Below are 18,363 nucleotides of genomic sequence, written 5' to 3'. Positions count from 1 at the left end.
AGACCGCTACCCGTATTCACAACATAACTTTTCTCCTATGCACCCTCTCGTGTACAACTTTATGTCTCAGCCCACCTGGCAATTGTAACGCTCGTGGTATATACCATAGCAACAAGACCAACTACCATCATGGCGATATCCCCAAACTTCACCCATGGCCGCTCAGCTACACCCTTGTAATGGAGATAGGCTGGGTAGATGTACACCAGCGGCACACAAGCGAAGCTTCCAATGAGCGCAACAAACTTGTCAAGATCGCTTGCTCCGACTGCGGCAATGATGCCGCAGAATAACACCAGCACGGTTCGGAAAGCGTTCTTCTTCCACTTGGTGAGGTTGCTCTTCTTTCCTGACGCACGGCCAAAGACCTTAAGCTCAATCGTACGCATAGCAGGGAAGAGCTGGACCGGTGTGCCGACTAGGACGGCCAGGGAGTAGAGAAATTGCACGGCGTTGACCAGTTTGCTATCCTGTGGGAAGTTGGTGATGACCTCGACAGAAACGTGGTCGCCGAAAGTGCCGTAGCAGAGAACGCCTACGGAGGTGAAGATGACTGTGATAATGAGCATGACGAGGTAGAGAAGCTTGCTAAAGTGTTCCGGCTGCTTCATGCTCGATTGGATGGGAAGAATCAGTCCAATGCCTTCGAACGTGAATATAGCCGAGCCGATGGTCATGGTGAAGTCTCGGGGATTGAAGAGTTCGATGGAAGGGTGGAAGCCGCCCATTTCACGGATCGATGAAACGTCGTACCAGTAAATGTAAATCAGGCCAAAGAGGATGAAGATGTCGGCGAGGAGAGCGGCGGGGCCAAGCTTGGAGATGTTCCGAATGAACGCCAGCGGAATTAGCACGATGAGTTGGATACCAATGAGCGCGTTGGTAGAGAGTGGTGCGTCTTTTGTATGTGAGACAGCGTCAAGGAACGAAGCCAGATTGTCTGCCGTAAAGATGAGACCAGCGCAGACGAAACCAATTTGCGAGAGGGTGATGGAAACAAGAATCAGGGCGCGGAACTTGGGTCCAACGACAAGTTGGCCGAGATCTCCATAACCGCCGCCTCCGTATCGCTTCCTGCACGACAGAAGCAATTCAAAACAGAGTGCGGTAACAGCGGATACTACGATCATTGTGATTGACGAGAACAACATTCCGCCGTTTTTGAATGCTTTCGGCAGGAACATGATGCCAGTGCCAATAAATGCTTTCAACAGGGTGAAGAAAGTAATCATTTGCGAGGCATCGCCCTGGGCCCTCAGCCTCTTGGAGCTTTGTCGTCGGCCGAGCAGTGGCCTTCGCTCGTTTTGCTCTTCTTCTTCCTCATCTTCAAGGGCATCTTCGTCGTCTGTCTCGTCAAGGTCCTCGCCTGCGAACTGGCCGTACAAAGCCAGAAACGAGATGAAGTTCCGCGTGACCGGTTCTGAGATGTAGCTAACACGCTTGCTTTGCCGCTGCAGAAATTGCCGTCTCATACCGCCAGGGGCGAGTTGATCTCGAATTGGGAGCTCGTCATGGTCAACATCAGACTCAGAAACCCGAGGTGCGCGGTGATGCGCGCCTGAAAAGGTCGCTGCTCGTTGATGCAGCTTCTGCCGCCTGGCCTGGCCAGCAATCTTGTACAGATCGCGGTGGATGTCGCCGCCCTGTAAACGCAATGACGATTCCGGTGCCTGACGGAAGGAGTTGGAAGAGCTTCCTGGGCCCTCCTCCTGTGATAATGGCGTTGCCGGGTGGAAGTCGGCAGCAAACTCGTAACCGGGGTCCAAGTGCTGTTCCAGTACCTGGGCTTCCTTGGGATCTGCACCAGCAGTTGACTGCGGCGTGTCGGCCATTGTTGTTCCGTCCCTAAGGAATATGTAGCGATTGGAGTATGTGACAGAGGGAAGAAAATGCAAAGAACAATGGCTGCCCGCGCAATTGTTGGGCGTGGCGGTGAGGTGTCAATCGTCGAAACACGGGCCAATGAAGGGGACTGAGCAGAAAGTTTAGCTGGTCCGAGTGCCTGACATCACCGAACGTCCGAGTCTAGCAATGGCAACGATCTGGACCAAGATGTGGAAATGACGATGCGGGATGGCAGCGTACAAGTAATTGCGCGCAAACCCTGTAGCAAAAGGAGGAGCGAAGAAAATGCGGTCCCTGAAGGTCACCTGCGTGGAACCTGAGAAAGGCCCGATCGATCGTGACCACTTGGCACTGCAGCTCACGTGGTGCGGAGAGCGTCACCACCCCTGCGTTGACGGCCACGATGCGATTGGAGCACTGCCGACAGATGCTGCATTACAGACGACTGGCATCAAGAGAGCCGTTTAATCAATACAGATTGCCGGCAAAGCGGTTGTGCCTTTGAACCGCAATTGACACGTTTCGTCTCATCACAACCCCAGCGTTTAAAGGCTGCTACAAACTATACGAAATGCCTCAGCGAACAGTCCTTTCACGATTTCCTCACCATGGCACCGCCAGGATTCGGCCCGCCAGGTTATTCTATCCCACAGCGCTACAGGCACCGTGAAGCCCCGCCACAAGGGGCTGACACGAACACACGCCCCTACCTGATCTTCTTCTCCTACCTAGGAACCTGCGTTTCTGTGACTGTCTTCATCATCTTGAAGATTTTGAAGAGATACTCTGTATTGCAAAAGTCAACAACCGCACAGCCTCCACCAAGGAAACATGTCTGGCTCTTTACGGCGCTGGCTGTTGGTAGCCTGGCGACCACGTGGTCCTTCATGGTCCAGTACTTCAGCATCTCGTACCAGACTTGGCTGATGTGGCGGAGTTACCTTGAGCTGGATCCGCATCATCGCCATTGGGGCTTGTGGTTGAGAGAAACGAGCTTGTTCAAGGAGGCGTGGGAGACTCTGATTGTGGGAACAGCAAGGTATTGGTGGTCACATCAAATATTCTTTTTCGCGCTCGGCCTTGGGTTGTATTTGGAGCAGAAAGGTGTGTGCGCATGCTGATATCCAAGCATGGTAACTGACGAGAGTAGGTATTCGTCGGGGTATCAAGTACACCTGGGCCTTCATGCTCCTCGGTCAGATCGTGGCAATCAGCTTTGCTACGAATCTGTTCTTTCTCACTCTTCTCCTGAGCCCGCCGGCACCCCCGCCTCCATCTTCTGGGGTCTACCGTCGGAAATGGCTTGGTCCATGGCTCCTCAATCTAGTCGCCATCCTGGCCACCACGTATCCTGCTCTTCTACTTGCTGATGAGCACTACTGGCACCATCCTACGGCATTCATGCCTGTACTTCTAGCACCTCATGTTGCCTTACTGGTTCTGCCCTTCGCACGTGCGATCCTCCCGGCCAAGTACTTCAACGACAACGATGTTGATTTCACCGATAAGGTCTACAATTACATGTGGGCACTTGTGCTGGGAAATGCTGGGCTCATGTTGCTAAGAGCTACCGCTTCATCCTATGCGTACAGCGGCTTCCGAGGCATCCGGGATGCGCTGCTAGAACATCCTGTCGTGAGCACCGTTGGCTTTGATGTTATCTTCTGTTGGATCACATGGATTTGCTGGTACCAAACGCAGAGCACGACCACGAACACCAATGTAAAGGAGCGCTTTGTCGGAACCGATGGCGGGCTTGTTGGAGATGCCTCAAATACAGCTGTTGGTGCTAGTGGGTATGATGGTGGAGTTCGTCGTCGCTAAAGGAGCAAGTGAAAGAGCCAGTTGGAATGTAGTAAACCTCTTGCAAATCTCAGGTGCCGTGGTAATTGCATGCGCGTGGGATGTGTAGTGCAACAGGCGTGAGATGGCGTACAAGAGGACCAGCTCTGCAACGGCAGCACAAGCAATCCGTACACAGTGGTCCGCCAGGCTCCCTTGAGCATTCTACCAATCTCTTCCACATTTTTCCGCGTCGCGATAGAGGGGTTGAACCACGAGGACGAGATTTGACGGAAGGCGGTCCCGTCTAGGATGATTTACGCGTCATGAAATGTCATGGACGAGGTTGAACGAGTTATGCATGTCCATTCTATGCAGTTAGTTAGCGATACATTCTCCCGCACAAAGTAATTCATACTGCTCACATCAACTTCATGCACTCTGTATAACTAATTCTCTTCATCACTCTCATCCCCCATAAATGCATCTACAGCGAGCATCGCCCACCTTGTCAAAACTAACGCCCCAGCCAGGGATGCACCAAAGATGAGGGCGCTTTGCACGCGAACACTTTTCTTGTGCTTTGGCATGACAAACGCGAACGCGAAGTGTTCCGACTTCGGATTGAACACTTCTCTCTCGATGCCTTTCACGCTGTCCCAAGAGGCGGCTTTAGGCTTTCTGTCCTTTTCCGACCGCCATCTGTAAGGTTGGACGCGAGGGGCCTTTTGGGACTTCAGGGGACGAGGTGCGCGAGGGAGCGGTGGAGTCTTTCGGGTGGGCAGGACATTAGGCGGTTTTTGGAGGAGACAAGCAGTAGTCGTAAACGCTCTACGATACGTGACGAGCATTCTCACATCGTCATAGCATGAGGATATAATTGGGGTGATGGCTGTGTAAAGTCGAAGATATGACGCGAAGCTACTACGCGACACGATGGTAACAGCGCTAGGTAATAACTCCGGCTTACATCCGATCACCATGACGAGAGCGCCATCACCATACTGTAGAGGCTAATGTCTTCCATGCCTCGTGACAGTTTTAAGCTCAGTGGCGTTCAAAACAATAGACTACATAGCCATCAACACATTATCAATCGCCCGTATAGTGCACATCGTGCCACGCTTATTCACAATTAGAAAGAGCGCTTCCAATATTCACGAGATTGCGTGCGTCACATAGTACGCAACAACGGTCACTATGAATTCGTATAATTAGTCATAGTGGTGCTAAAGTGTTTATGAGGAACGCAACGGCTGTTGCACAAAAGGAAAGCTTATTCCCAAATTATCCGACGTTTCACAAAGATTCGCTCACTAATGCACAGTGCTGATCCATAGTTCTCCACTAGGAGTGGAAAACCCCTCAAACAGGATATCCTGGAGCGTGATTTGGACGAATACGAGAACATAGGGTGGCGAAGATACCCGCTAGCGAAACGTCATAGCCTGCGGATCGACGTGTTTGTACGCCTGACCTGTTGCATAAGTGTAACCTTCCGCAGGCGTTGAGATGAGGCTGCATGTGGAGCTGAAGAACGAGAATTGTATGTGTATAAGTATAAGTCATCCGGCTGGAGGGATGCATTAACAACAACCTTCATCCCACTCCATCTCTAATACGGTCCCCGTGACGCCAATTGGTCCCAATTATTCGAAAGGCCGGGCATTATGAAGATCGCATCTCTCATCCTATCTCTTATCGCCGCCACGAGCGCTCAGTACTATAACGAGACTTCTGCGCCTTTCAAACTCGTCGTCACATCAAAGGATGGATCCATCAACGATACGCTGAGCGCATGCCATACTGGAGCAGCCCTCGAATCGCTCTGCCTTAGCCGCAGCAACACAACATCGAAACCCAACCCTTCCAACCCAGCATCCTTCCACTTCAACACCTCCGTCTATGCTCAACCACCTTCTCCTCCGCTAGGACCATCTGGCATCCTGACTTGGATCTTGCCCTCCATCCCACCCATCCCATCTAGCGTCTTCTTCAACTACGACCCCACCACCAACATCGCGGTTCCAATTCTCGGCCCAGGTTCTGAAAGCCCGCAGATACTGACTTTTGATAATCTCGGCAAGTTGGCTGTGCAGGGGTACATTGACTGGAGTGCGAATCCACCGAATGGAAATGGAGGTCCGAAAGCGTATTATCGATGGTATGCTTGCCAGACTTATTACGCTGGTTATCAATATGAGACTCTGGCGTGGGGACTGGGACCAGGCAAGCCAGAGAATCCTACTTGCGTCGAGGTCAATGTAACGAGAGTGTTTGTTTGAAGCGAATGACGGTAGAGATTCTTGGACAGTCGTAAGAGCAAGCTGCATAGCATGGAAGAGCGATGTTTTAAAGTGCGCATAAGTAATGTCTCATGGCTGATGATATTAATTGATAATGAACTTTTGTAGAACAACGCATCTAATGAAGTTCCTGTCATACTCTAACAGTTTTGATGCATGTTCGTTCGTGGTGTCTGTTCCTCGGATGTGACATGCTAACGATGTGATGTTTGAGTAGATCCGCCGACTTGTATCTGGGGACAAGGGTGTTGAGTCGATGTTTCACAACGAGTACATAACTTTGGTATACTCAGATGCAGTACATGTTGATGTGAAATATAGCTTTCATTTTTCGTCCTTTTTGTCTTTGCTTGAGGTGCTCCTTTGGCTGAATATCTTCCTGGCTCCTCTAATTTATTCCTGGCCGTTTCTTACGTTTGTGAATGAAGCCTATGACAGTCAGAGAAGAAGCAGGAATAATTCCATGTTCTTCTGAACCTTATCTGCCAACCTTTGCCTATCTTACAGCCTTGCATAGTCCATCTACTGCTCACTCATAGATCGATCAGCAGCCCAGTAGGCGTAGTCCATGACCCCTTCGACTCTTTTGAGCTTTGGTTACAATCTTTTTGACCATCGAGCTTGCGTTTTTCCTCCTTTAGCTCAACCCAATTAGCTACTTCGAGGTCCATGTGATGCACATCGAGTCTGAATCTGCAGAATGATGATTTTCCTTGTGCACACGCCCTATTTTGGCAAATATGACCCATAAAGCAGTCTCCGCGACGGCATGCTCCCTTCTTCCTACACGGAATTTGCTTCAGCGTGTACTTAAGGCAATAAGATACGTCAGAGCTGATGGGCTTATGATCGTACCGACAAGGCTCGTTGTAGCAGGCACGAGCTAGGTGAAAATCACTGCATAGGTTCTTGATACTAACCCGAGCTTTATAGAGAGCCCATTGGGCGGCGGTTGGTGGGGTAATGTAGGTGTCGATGCGATGGCCAGCCCTATTAGCGGGAATGCTCTCTATCTTGCGTTGAGTAGGCAGTCGGGAGGTCAAAGTCAGGGAAGCATTCGGTGGAGTTTCCAATGCTATGGAGGTTTTCTCCAAGACATGGTTGGCGCGATTGTACTTGGTCTTAGTGTCTTTGCCATGGCAGCCTTCCTAGTATCATTGTCAGCCATTTATTTCTTTTCCCAAAAAGGTGGCTTCTAGGAAGCGCGGACAAGTACTTACATAAATAGTGGAACCACTTCCACCAAGAGTGTCAAAGACTTGCGAGAATGCTAGACCCTTAAACCCCAGGCCCGTGAGACTAGTATCCATGGCACCTCTCTGAATGAGCGTGATTTTCTCAGCGAACATGGAATGGGTCTGCAAGACGCGCACGTATTTCGTGCTGCCGCTTGCACCGAAGAGAACATGCTTGCATTGTGGGTCTTTGACATTAGATTTGAGGAGTTCTGGATGGTGATTAGTTCAATACACTGCATGCATTGCGGTCAAGAGGAACCTACCTATGATCTTCCTCTCAACCGCCTCCTGGCCAACAACGTCCACGAAGTCGAAGAAGACTTCTTCGTCAGAGAAGCCTGCCGCAAATGCACACAGATTGCGCAGAAAGTTGGGCTTTTTGAAGTACGAACTCTGGTACTCGTATTCATCTTCGACCTCGAGCGAAAGATTCTTCAAGTTGGCGTATACGCGAGCATTGATGTGGTATATGTGTTCTCCTAGACGAAGATCCGCGACGTATTTTGCGACGGCCTCCCGAAGTAACTTTGCCGTTTGAGTACCGCCGCTCTCTGTGCCTTGCATAAGGTTTCCCTTGAACTTATATTCTGGTCAGTTGTTGGCTGTAAGAACAAGCTTGCGCGACTGACCCTGTGACTGTGTGCATCGATGAGCACGGTGACATAGCCACCTATCCCTCCCTCGTTGATGGAGGCATTCTCAAGGGCCTTACTACCATTGCACCTACTCTTCAGCGTGTTATACTTTGCTAGTAGTTTGTCATAACTCTTCTGACTCTGCTTTAGAGCCTGCCGACAATTATTCGTCGCTATCTAGCTTTTTGTTAGCACTCCTCAAATATACGTCAAGACCCGTTGTAACTACCTCGAGCTCTTGCAGCGCGCGCGGCCCACTCAGAGGCGTATCCAAATCTACATCTACGTCCATTAGATTCTGCTCTTTGTCCATACTGATCCTCTGTATGCGACCGGGTGATATGAAGAAAAGTCAGGTGGGCGGTTGTGGAGGTAAATGAGGAGGGTATTACAAAGACGAGTGTTTGTAGGTAAAAGATGGAGGAGAGCTTTCGGACCCGGGTATTTGGGCCAAGTCAGCTTCACCTGGGAATTTGAAAGATGAACTTGTGTAAAGGCACATAGAAATCAGATTAGCAGTATTGAAACTACGCTTTACCTTCCAGAATGTCCAACGCGCTGCTATCGCTCAACAATATCCCACATCTCCTCTTCCTCACTCGCGATCATCTCCCACCCCTCTCCCTCTTCTGAGTACATGTCCACATCTTTAAGTAGTTCTTTCGTAGTTCTCCCGTCATTTCGGCCCTTCATGTACACAGTCAGCCACCCTTTCCCTATCATCTCTCCTCTTTCTCTTGCTCCGTCCTGGTTCTCTAACATATCCGCTGCGCTCTTAGCTACACTAGGGCAACTTGGTCTGTCTTTCTGCTGTAAAGCAATCTCGATATGTGCCTGTTCATTTTTTGATGTTTCGCCACATTCGTTATATACGGTCTGCTTAGGCTTAGAGACCTTCGGCGTCTCCAATTCGGCCACAACCCTAGAAGCACGTCTGTACCCACTCTTAGGAATATCTGCTCTTATCTCGCAGGGGCGCTCCTTGAAGCGGCTGGGCGGCGGGTATCTCGGTGCGTCCCAATTAATGGGTTTGGGCATCTTCAATGGCCCTCGATCGGTAGACCTAGCAGCTTTTACGGGTTTGGCAGCCGCAGCGGGCCTGTCGTCTCGCCAGGCCTGATCCAGCATCCGTGTTATATCCTTAATCTGCTGTGTCACATCATCGGCCTGCTGCACAAATGAGGCCAAAGTAGATGATGCACTCTTCGTCTTCGGCGCAGGCGGGACTGGCGGGTGCACTATCAGTGTTGTTTCTGTATGTGACTTCTGATAAGGGAATAGTTAGCAGGACTTCATAGCGCGTCATGTTTGGGGAGGCTGGTAGCCACGCGATGGGCAAATATGAAACCGTTAGACTTGCAAGAACTTGGTCTGCAAGAGACGCCCAGGCGCCGGAAATCTCATCTGCAACGGATGTAGGTGATAAGCTTACATCGCATGAGCAGCCGCGAGAATCGGAAATGGTTCGTTCAGCATCGTGCCCTCGGTCGCCGTTGGGATTAGCAAAGCCCAGGCAGGAAGTGCAGCCCATCTCGTAAATTAGTAGTGGCTCAAGTATCTTCGATGGTCTTTGTGGTTGTAGCCTAGATTTATAGACTTTGCGAAGGTGGGTGAAGTAATATGATCACAGGAGAGTCACGCGGGTCCTGCGGGAGACTTAGAGGCCACGAAGTATAAATGAGTACTGATATGCATCAAATACCGTTCGTTGAATTTCAAACGGAAGGTAAGGGTCCTCGTGGGTCCAATACATTGAAATCTCTTACACGTTATTCGTTCGTGCTGGAGCAACCTATGATGGCTCACGCATTACGCAACTGAGGTTCTACTTTCGACCAGTTCAGCGCCCGTGAGCCGTGAAATTAGAAACTGTCCATTTTGGTGGCTTGAAACTGGTGTCTGCCTGCAGTTATTGAAACCTTGGGTACCACGGTAAGCACGAGAAATAGGAGCTTGGTACACCAACTTCGGTATGAATTACTCGCACACTAGTAGCTGCGAGGAAGATCAAGAGCTTTCTCGGCGATGTAGTTCATAATCATCTCCTGTAGTAAGTTAGCAATCATTTCCTCTTGCGAAGCACATCATGGGCTTGAAACTTACCCGACTGATTGGCGCTATCCGCGGTACAAAGACCTCCCTCATGTATCTCTCCACGTGATACTCTTGCGCATATCCCATACCACCGTGTGTGAGGACCTACTAAGCGTTAATATCGACAATGTGCGCCTGGCATATATGATCGCTTACGGCTCTTTCGCATGCAGTAAACGCTGCCTCAGCCGCTAAATATTTCGCACTGTTACACGCCACACCCACCGCATGCTGTGTGATACTCTCATCCTTCTTACTGTTATCATATAGTCTTGCAGCATGGTACGTGGCCAATTTAGCTGCTTCGAGATGCATATATGCGGAAGCGAGAGGATGCTGAATGCCCTGGTTCATGCCGATCGGGCGACCGAAGACGATGCGCTCTTTTGCGTAGGCGGTGGCGCGTTTCAAGGCAACATAGCCTAGGCCGAGGGCTTCGCCGGCGAGGAGACAGCGTTCGGCGTTCATGCCGTGTAGGACCTGTGATATCAGCCAAGATTTATTCCGGATTAGTGGCGCAACGACTTACAATCTTGAATCCCTGTCCTTCCTTTCCAATTAGGCTATCTGCCGGGACGCGAAAGTTGTCGAAGAAGACTTCATTCGCGTCAATGGCTCGGCCGCCCATTTTCTTGATCTTCTTTAGCTCTAGGCCGGGTGCTGATTTATCGAGATCGACGAAGAAGAGGGAGAGGCCTTCTGAGGGTTTCTGGACATCTTCTAAAGCTGTTGTACGAGCTAGTAAAACCATTTTGGTTGCCACTTGTGCGGATGAGATCCATCTACATGCCTGAGTGATAGTAAGACTGATGCGGAGGTGACATACATTTTCTGACCGGAAATGAGGTAGCTGTCGCCGTCCTTCTTTGCGACAGTCCGCAGTTTGAGTGTTTCGAGGCCGGTGTTTGGTTCGGTCACGCCAAAGCAGGTTCTCGTCTTACCACTGATCAAATCGGGGAGCATACGCTGCCGTTGCTCGGGTGTAGCAAATCTTGCGACAGGCTGCGTTGCGTAAACATTGGCGTGGATTGACTGCGCTCCAGCAATACCGGCTCCGCTCCTTCTGTGTATCAGCGACGTTCTTCTGTCCGATTACTTACATTTCATACTCAGCGATAGTATGTAGCATCATTGTGGCCTCTGAAATGCCAAGACCAGCACCTCCGAGCTCTTCTGGTAAGGCGATGCCTATCCACCCATCTTTTGCTAAGTCTCTATGCAACTCATGCGGATACTCTCCTGTGTTGTCATGTTCTGCCCAATACTCCTAGTCATTGTTAGTTGAAGTCTGCCTGTAAGGAGCCCAAGGCGTATTACGTCAGGGTAGTTGGCACAAATCTTCGAGACAGCGTCCCGCACATCTAGTTGCGCCTCGGTGAAGCCGGACATCTCCATGATCCTGTGAGGCGAAGAGACGGAAAGGCACCTTGAGCCTCGGTTATGTGACAATGGACCGAATCTGAGTGTGGAGGCTGCATGACGTCGTAAATGTGAGAAGACATGGGATGTTGAGAAGGCTTTTGAGGCCATGATGCATTTGAGATATGGTAAGGATATCTATCGATAATACAAGATAACGAAGGAAGAACAAAGGCTAGCAGGCGGCCAGTGTTGAACGGATATAGGCGATCCTTGGTGGACCCATCATGGGCAAGTCGGCTACATGGTCTCAGCCGCGTCGTGACCTGTATAGACCTTCTTCTGGACAAGGTAAATGCAGCTAGATGATTGGGGGTTCAAAATGTTCACACACTTGTACAGCTTGGATCCATAATAGATGACCCCATCTGAAGTGGGTGTGTTCGGCTTGGGACACCATGTCAGTACGGGAGCTATTGCTGCAATAATCGGGGATTTGCTTGGCAGGTGGTCAAAGCGGCCCACTCCAATGTTTGGATTCGTGCCGCGTCACAACACACAATCTCCAACACTCCAACACCGCTGCGACACCCCGACCAGAGCACTCCCCGCTTTATGCGCAGCTACCCACTTGCAGAAACACATTCGAAGCGCCATGTATAGTTAGCCTAGGCCGTTCCGTGCTCTCTCATCTAGATCGCGACGCGTCGCCCGCGACGCGCTTTCAACATTCACCTCTACACATCAACCATGGCTGCACGCACCAAGACCCCTGCCGTTGGCTCTTCCGGATGGATCCTTGAAGAGCGCCATCAATCAAACGATCTCGTCTCCCAGGAGCTGGAAGATTTCGGCTTCTCTGTGCGCAATGAGCTGGAATGGCTCAACGAGCACATGTCCGACATATTCGCCAACGATGGACAGTATGTCGCGCCTGTTGCGTTCCAGCGCGTTCTAGACTGACATTGTTGACAGACATAATCTCGAGGTGTTTAAAACGCCCGGCAAGCTGCGCGGGAAGACGCCTCACACCGCGCGCAAGAAGAATCCGGCCGAGCCCCGTCAGGTATGATTCTCCCTTACCCTTTCGTCCCACGTTCTAACAGTAAGCAGCCTCTCGCCAACATATTGTCCGCCAATGGACAGAAGCGGCCCAGCCCTGCTGAACAGAGCTTGAAGAACAATCTACAAAAGTCCGCAAAGGCGCGATTTCACATTGCAGAAGACACGGAGAACACGGTCCCCGTAGAGTCGCCCGTCGCAAAGACCCCAATCGCGCGACAGCTGTTTACCAAGTCTGTGGGTACTGGCAAAGAGAATGTCGAAAGCAGGCTCCAAGCCGACATGTTCGATGAGCGCTCAACTCTCCACACCGCCGCGCCATGGAGCCCAGTCCACTCTACTCAAGACACAGTCATGAGCTCACAGGACGATGACGTCTTCTCTCCGCCACAAACCCAATCTACGCAACCCACACAAGCGACCCAGTCTTTCAGGCGCTCAATAAGCGAGCAGGAGGATGAGCGACGCGACACAGGCGACAGCTTCGTCTCAGCAAAAGAAGCATTTGCAAGCAAAAATACCTCAAAGGACAATCTACGCGAGAAGCGCGACGACGCCATGGATCTCGATGACAGGGCAGATCTGTCGCGATCTGATACGCAGGACACTATGATCCGCCACGAGCTCAGCTCCGCTGGCGAGGATGACGATGAAGATATGCAAGATATTCCTGACTTTCCCCAGCCACCCCGCGTTATCTCAGAGCAATACAGTATTTCAGCTGAAACCCACGACGCACTCGACACAGCAAATCACCGAGCTCTTGCACCAGAGCCCAAGAACCTCTTCGCCCCAGATCACTCCACGACCCCCGCTGGTCCTCCTCCGGCTTCTTTCCAAGACGCTGCGCATGACGACACTGTTGTCCACCATGATATCGATGACCAGATGGATATCGACGATGATGTACGCTCGCCCTCAGATGGGTCAAGCCCTGTAAAGCCGCTAGTTAGGAAAAGCAGCCTTACGTTTGCTTCCCTCCCTGCGCGTGAACCGTTACTCGCAAAGAAGAGCATGGGCAATCGCGTTTCCAGGACAAGTCACGTCGACCCGAGCAAGGCTCGTAGCAGCCAGATGGGCAGGTTCACAGGAGGTAAGAGCTTAGGAGGTTCCCAAGTCGTGCAGCCCGTGGAAGCACACCACGATGAGGATGTGGACGTCGATATGGACCGTCCAGAACTCCAAAGAGAGGAATCAGAAACGACCAAGATCCACAATAAGACCTCTACTCAGCGCCTCTTCGAACGCATAAATATGCTCAAGCAGCAAAATGAAGCACCCAAGCGTGTCAGCCAGAATGTTCTATCATCACAACCTGCTCAACCTCAGAGCTTCTCTTCCACACAGCCCAAGGACGATGTCCCGCACATTCAGTCATCACAACCATCGTATCCGAACCTACCTTCGTCTGAAGCCACGGGAGACGATGATGACGACGATTGGATCTCTCCGGTCCGAACTGCAGCAGTTGCTCCCAAGATTTCTAGACCTGCTTTCAGTAAAAGCCATTCTGCAACGACGCAATCGTCACCACCTAAAGCTATGCCTTCAAAGCTGACTTCAGTATCAAATCCCGATCTATCAATAGTGGTAGAGTCTACCACTCCGGTCGGTTCTCCAACTAGTAAGAAATACATGGATGGCCCCCTCAGCGCATCCAAATCTAAACTATACTCCGCATTCCGCGCAGCAAAAGAAAAGCTCATTGGATCAAGTGCCACTAGTGCTCAAGCCAAGCTTGACGCGCTTCACCAAAGTCCAGCAAGACAGCACGCACAGGATTCGTCAGACGACATCTTCAGCAGCCCAAAGCGGACAGAGAAGCCAGGCTCTATCTTTTCTCATTTACGCTCGCCATCCAAAGAATCAAAGAAGTCTGCAAAGGGTGCCACAATGCCTAGCAGTCCTACAAAGGAAAGCCGACGAACCCGTAGCTCGACTGAGCGCGAGAAACATAAAGAGAAGGAAACCCGAGAGAGAGAGACGAAAGACGCCAAGCAGCAGCGCGCTGAAGCCAAACTCAGGGAAATGCGCGAAAAAGAGCAGTTAAAGGCTGCTGCGCACCACCACAAGAGCAAGCATGCCGGAGCAAAGACGCCATCCGCAACGTCATCTCAATCAAGCCTTAGGCAACCTAACGTTGCCACGGCGGCCACCAAAACACCAGTTCAAGCAGCGCCACAGCAGCAGCCACTTTCTCGACCGGCTATCACCCGAGTCAATACGGCTTCTTCAAGAGAAGATATCGATTCTGCCGATGAGATGCCGCCCCCGCCCCCGCCGAAGAGCCAACTACCTACGACGAAGACTACTAAAGCGGCTCTTCGAGAGCCCAGGAAGCTCGCCAAACCATCGAGCAAAGATGCGCTGCCCAAGGCAAAGGCGCCCCAGAAGATCATGGTCAATCTCAATAGCACTAGATATGGTCAAGCACCCCCTACGGCTTCTCGCCCTACCCCAGCTACAACAAGCAAGCCTCTTCCTATTGCTCCTCAAGGATTCTCCAAATCCACTGCTTCGGCACCAAAGGCAGCCCCTGCAAGACCAGCCTCGGCCTTATCCACCAAATCAGGACCAGCACCTAGGGCAGCCCCGCCTACTACCAAACCCGCCGCTCCTCGAGTTGCCCGCCCGCAACCACAAGCTATCGAAAAGCCGAAAGCTCCAGCACCGCAACCTCGAGCTGACCTCGGCGCCGCTCGACCTGTGTCACGTATGCAAACGGTCCAAGATGCCAACCGCATCAACGTTCCCCCGGTCAACCCGGCTAAGCCTCCTAAGCGGCCGTTCCAGGGCGAGAATGACGAGACGCTCCATCGCCCCGCTAAGCGCCCTTCACAGCAAGCGAAGATGAACCCAATGACTCCTGCTCACGCGCAGTTCGCAAAGGGCAAAATTCCCTTCGCAGAGCCTGCCCATGCACCGCAGCCTCAGATCCAATACCCGAACGGCGACGACATCAAGCTCCCGGAGATCATGACTGACTCCGAAGACGAAGACTCCGAAAACGAGTTCGAACAACCTAGCTGGGTCAACACACCCAACCTCCGCGAGATGCTCTCTAACCAACAACTCATGGACCCGGAAACGATCTTCGGTCCCATTGCGCCTCTTGAGATGGAGAAGGTATTCCCGAACAAGGAGCGACACAAACGTTTCCGTGAGCGCACTAGCAGCGCTTATTGGGCCAATGATCAAGTTACGGAGGAGGAGAGGCGGAAGGAGCGTGAGGCGAGGGAGAGGCTCGTTAAGGAGGGTGCTTGGACGTATAATCCATCTCCACGTCCCACCGCCGGCCCATCCCGTTGAGGAGGTCAATCGTATATTGGTTCCACGGTACATGACTGATGTTGATGGCATGTGTAACACGATCCTGATGACCAGTGGCTTTAATCGTTCTGATGGCCTTTGAGGCTACATTGCGTTTGTTTTTAACGGCGTTTTTGGGGTAGCATCGACCAAAATGGTCGCTATGATGGCGCTTGAGCGGTACTTGAGTTTGTTTCCTCTTCCTTGCATAGGTATTGTCAATAAAGACGATGAATGTTCATGATAGGATCCTTGTTTGTGATGATAGACATTCTAAAATGTGTACCAAGTCCTTCCATCGGCCCGAGCCGACCGTCTCAAGAAGCGGTAACAGTCATTAACCTATAATCAATCTCAATTGCGATACTAAAGCTCACAAGGTCGTGTACTTCTCCAAGCCCTCACTTCCGTTTGATCAGTTATAAATCACGGACTTTTTAGCAACCCTATTTTTTCCCTTAAACTCTAGGGACGTCGTAATACACTCTGCTCTACTTTGAAGAAAGGTTTCAAGTTTAAATCGCTCTGTGACTGTTGTTTGAGCATATTATAAACTGAACTAGCATGTTTACTGTCTCTACATCTTTATTGTGAATGCACATCGTAGTTGACCGTGTCTTTGCCAACACCAGTAAATAATCACTTTGACTCGCCATTATTAGAGGAAAGGGGGTGGGGTGTTCTACAAACCAGTTTGCCAGTTGTTGCTTGCGGGCTTTTATCAAGTGCAAGTGTACATTTTGAACAAGTTTTCCTTACGTTAGGTTTGCTAGTCTTGTAGTTTTGTAAATTTATCATTGGTGCGTTTTTGGGGATGCTGAAAGATGGGCCTGGTGTGAGTGAGCAAGTAAACAAGTGCGTACCTTCTAGGGTAGTTTGTTTGGTGCATAGCAGCTAACAAACAGACAGAGATGGAGATTTAGTAGATTTTAGGCTTGTGGATTTTTGTGTCGGCGAAAGGTGTTTGGTTTTGTCTTCCTGCAGGCTGATAGCAAGCATCCACTTATATCACACCAGTATATGAGTGACCTAGCTATGCTCTCTTGCTCGGAATCGTACTTGTTCTGTTTTTGTCTGATATATAGTCTCTAGTGGTGTATTTGTACAATACTTTTAGTATTAGCAGTACGACGAAGACACAGAAGATACTATGTTACATTTTTCTTCATTTACGCACACGCACATCTCCCTACCTCACTCACATACTTCGCAATTCACCCGCTCCGATGATTATAGTCTTTCCATCTGATTCCCTATACTTCTTATAAACTTTCCTTGCCTTGGTGCGCCAGTGTGAAACCAAGACCTTTCACTGTCGGTCCAACCCATCGCCCACGCAACCACGACCCCTCCTTGCACTCCCTCTTCCCAAGGGAAAGACGCCAAGCCTACCGTCACCAACGTGCAGGCATCATAAGCCAAGACCACAACCGCGATGCTGATGGGGCATAATATCTCTCCCAGTCTGGGGGAAGAGTTCCATATCTGCCTTCAGAATCTAGGACGACCTCCAGTACAGTTGAAGATTTCGATATCCCCCTTATTTCCAATCATCTCGAAAACATCACCGCAACGATGTCGATCTTCCTGACCATCCTCGCGGTCTTCCTCGCCACTATCATTGGCATGCCCAACCCCCTCGTCAAGGCGACAAACCTTGTTTTGACGGTAATAACTATTATCCTGGTTATTGTCATCTTTCAAGTTGCATATCTCCAAGTCCTCGCTGAAAGATGGGGATTAATACTCGGACAGCAACATGAAGACACGACGCCTGGAGAGAAGCGAAGTCCGCCAAACCACGCCGTCCTTCGCCTTCGTCATCGCCGTAAATGCGAGCAGTTCGTGTTGTTCCCATGTGTGGACCGCAGCAGGATCTTCTGGGACTTCAACACTGTGCTGCGACAGGCCGTCGTGGGCTCTTACTATTTCCGAGCCTGGATGACGATGCGTCGCGCAGAGGTTCAGCACACTCGATCAAGGGCACCAATACAATCGATGGTCGTGTTGTTGCCTCAGGTGCTGGCACTGTTGAACAATGCGAGGCCCGGCTTTTATGTCCCTCGACCCATCGCCACAAAGATCAATTTGCAGACGCCATCTTTATTCCCCCAAGCGACTGATAATTGCCACATGATGTCGCTGGTGGTTTCGAAGATGGTATGTTCTGATCTCTCGGCCTGATCTTACATTGTTAAATGCTAACAGTGTTTATAGATCACCACCTTGTCGATTGCCGCGCCATCTCCATCTCCAGATGAGACACGCTTAGTTCTCTCTGGGACCCCCAGCACTGAAGAGCAGTGTGCTGCATATCATGCCACTGACATCGATCCAATTGACCGAAGTGGTCCTGAAGCAGATGCTGTAGACGAGACTTCCGCGGCTGAGAAGCCCAAGACTGCTACAGGTTAGTCTGCCACGGTTCATGAGAATAGTGGGCAGATACTTACATTGTGTACAGCTTCTGCTGACCCAGCCCCTACCTCGGCCACCAAGCCGGAAACTTCCAGTACTTCTAAGAAGTCTGGAAAGTCCACCACTGGTGGCACATCTTCAAGACCCGGCACATCTTCAACGCCTAACGCTACCGGAGAAGGAGCAGCCCATCGCTTCTGGACGTCACTCGGACCAGTAGACAAAGCCTACTACTCATACTGGCTAAAGGTCTACAACACCTCCCAAGGCGCGTACAACGCCCACAAGACAACATGGGATGAGTACGTCGCTGCA

At 50.8% G+C, this 18,363-nt stretch overlaps 9 protein-coding genes across 9 annotated transcripts; 4 read left to right on the top strand and 5 right to left on the bottom strand.

The window, feature by feature from the left end:
- Positions 1-59: 59 nt before the first annotated feature.
- Positions 60-1,832, bottom strand: K460DRAFT_285355 (amino acid transporter-like protein; the record flags this gene model as incomplete). Its single annotated transcript, XM_040928807.1, has 1 exon — positions 60-1,832. One exon carries the CDS (start codon positions 1,830-1,832, stop codon positions 60-62), a length of 1,773 nt encoding a protein of 590 aa, XP_040788003.1.
- Positions 1,833-2,453: 621 nt separating this feature from the next.
- On the top strand, positions 2,454-3,669 carry K460DRAFT_355260 (uncharacterized protein; the record flags this gene model as incomplete). The annotated part of the gene is made up of 2 exons (XM_040931865.1): positions 2,454-2,949; positions 2,996-3,669. The coding sequence occupies 2 exons, from the start codon at positions 2,454-2,456 to the stop codon at positions 3,667-3,669; spliced, it is 1,170 nt and encodes a 389-aa protein (XP_040788002.1).
- Positions 3,670-3,845: 176 nt separating this feature from the next.
- On the bottom strand, positions 3,846-4,548 carry K460DRAFT_109226 (uncharacterized protein). The gene is made up of 2 exons (XM_040926540.1): positions 4,053-4,548; positions 3,846-3,997 (listed from the first exon to the last, which is right to left on the bottom strand). Exon 1 carries the CDS (start codon positions 4,476-4,478, stop codon positions 4,077-4,079), a length of 402 nt encoding a protein of 133 aa, XP_040788001.1. The 5' UTR covers positions 4,479-4,548; the 3' UTR covers positions 3,846-3,997; positions 4,053-4,076.
- Positions 4,549-4,939: 391 nt separating this feature from the next.
- Positions 4,940-6,072, top strand: K460DRAFT_366317 (uncharacterized protein). Its single transcript, XM_040933345.1, has one exon. It carries the CDS (start codon positions 5,298-5,300, stop codon positions 5,910-5,912), a length of 615 nt encoding a protein of 204 aa, XP_040788000.1. The 5' UTR covers positions 4,940-5,297; the 3' UTR covers positions 5,913-6,072.
- Positions 6,073-6,466: 394 nt separating this feature from the next.
- Positions 6,467-8,119, bottom strand: K460DRAFT_416696 (uncharacterized protein; the record flags this gene model as incomplete). Its single annotated transcript, XM_040937826.1, has 5 exons — positions 6,467-7,081; positions 7,154-7,380; positions 7,435-7,750; positions 7,801-7,983; positions 8,036-8,119. 5 exons carry the CDS (start codon positions 8,117-8,119, stop codon positions 6,467-6,469), a joined length of 1,425 nt encoding a protein of 474 aa, XP_040787999.1.
- A 248-nt stretch (positions 8,120-8,367) lies between these two features.
- K460DRAFT_405694 (uncharacterized protein) lies at positions 8,368-9,337 on the bottom strand (the record flags this gene model as incomplete). Its single annotated transcript, XM_040936876.1, has 2 exons — positions 8,368-9,072; positions 9,239-9,337. 2 exons carry the CDS (start codon positions 9,335-9,337, stop codon positions 8,368-8,370), a joined length of 804 nt encoding a protein of 267 aa, XP_040787998.1.
- Positions 9,338-9,794: 457 nt separating this feature from the next.
- K460DRAFT_283568 (acyl-CoA dehydrogenase NM domain-like protein) lies at positions 9,795-11,295 on the bottom strand (the record flags this gene model as incomplete). The annotated part of the gene is made up of 7 exons (XM_040928669.1): positions 9,795-9,851; positions 9,910-10,005; positions 10,057-10,380; positions 10,430-10,682; positions 10,727-10,960; positions 11,010-11,167; positions 11,218-11,295. The coding sequence occupies 7 exons, from the start codon at positions 11,293-11,295 to the stop codon at positions 9,795-9,797; spliced, it is 1,200 nt and encodes a 399-aa protein (XP_040787997.1).
- Positions 11,296-11,830: 535 nt separating this feature from the next.
- On the top strand, positions 11,831-15,959 carry K460DRAFT_416693 (uncharacterized protein). The gene is made up of 3 exons (XM_040937825.1): positions 11,831-12,182; positions 12,235-12,325; positions 12,373-15,959. Exons 1-3 carry the CDS (start codon positions 12,010-12,012, stop codon positions 15,628-15,630), a joined length of 3,522 nt encoding a protein of 1,173 aa, XP_040787996.1. The 5' UTR covers positions 11,831-12,009; the 3' UTR covers positions 15,631-15,959.
- Positions 15,960-16,815: 856 nt separating this feature from the next.
- K460DRAFT_366314 (uncharacterized protein) lies at positions 16,816-18,117 on the top strand. The gene is made up of 2 exons (XM_040933344.1): positions 16,816-18,031; positions 18,084-18,117. The coding sequence occupies exon 1, from the start codon at positions 17,206-17,208 to the stop codon at positions 17,812-17,814; it is 609 nt and encodes a 202-aa protein (XP_040787995.1). The 5' UTR covers positions 16,816-17,205; the 3' UTR covers positions 17,815-18,031; positions 18,084-18,117.
- The last annotated feature ends 246 nt before the right edge of the window (positions 18,118-18,363 follow it).

Source organism: Cucurbitaria berberidis (genome assembly GCF_010015615.1).
Source record: "Cucurbitaria berberidis CBS 394.84 unplaced genomic scaffold K460scaffold_3, whole genome shotgun sequence".
NCBI classification, from domain to species: Eukaryota; Fungi; Ascomycota; class Dothideomycetes; order Pleosporales; family Cucurbitariaceae; genus Cucurbitaria; species Cucurbitaria berberidis.
The sequence above is the reverse complement of the archived record's forward strand: the minus strand, read 5'-3'. Positions and strand labels throughout refer to the sequence as shown.

What these genes read in the sequence shown, in the direction of transcription:
- K460DRAFT_416693 (XM_040937825.1), top strand. Translation starts at nt 12,010, where the DNA reads ATGGCTGCACGCACCAAGACCCCTGCCGTTGGCTCTTCCGGATGGATC. An exon ending in ATATTCGCCAACGATGGACA is followed by an intron (nt 12,183 to 12,234) that starts GTATGTCGCGCC and finishes CATTGTTGACAG; the next exon opens with ACATAATCTCGAGGTGTTTA. An exon ending in ATCCGGCCGAGCCCCGTCAG is followed by an intron (nt 12,326 to 12,372) that starts GTATGATTCTCC and finishes AACAGTAAGCAG; the next exon opens with CCTCTCGCCAACATATTGTC.
- K460DRAFT_366317 (XM_040933345.1), top strand. Translation starts at nt 5,298, where the DNA reads ATGAAGATCGCATCTCTCATCCTATCTCTTATCGCCGCCACGAGCGCT.
- K460DRAFT_109226 (XM_040926540.1), bottom strand. Translation starts at nt 4,478, where the DNA reads ATGCTCGTCACGTATCGTAGAGCGTTTACGACTACTGCTTGTCTCCTC.
- K460DRAFT_366314 (XM_040933344.1), top strand. Translation starts at nt 17,206, where the DNA reads ATGTCGATCTTCCTGACCATCCTCGCGGTCTTCCTCGCCACTATCATT.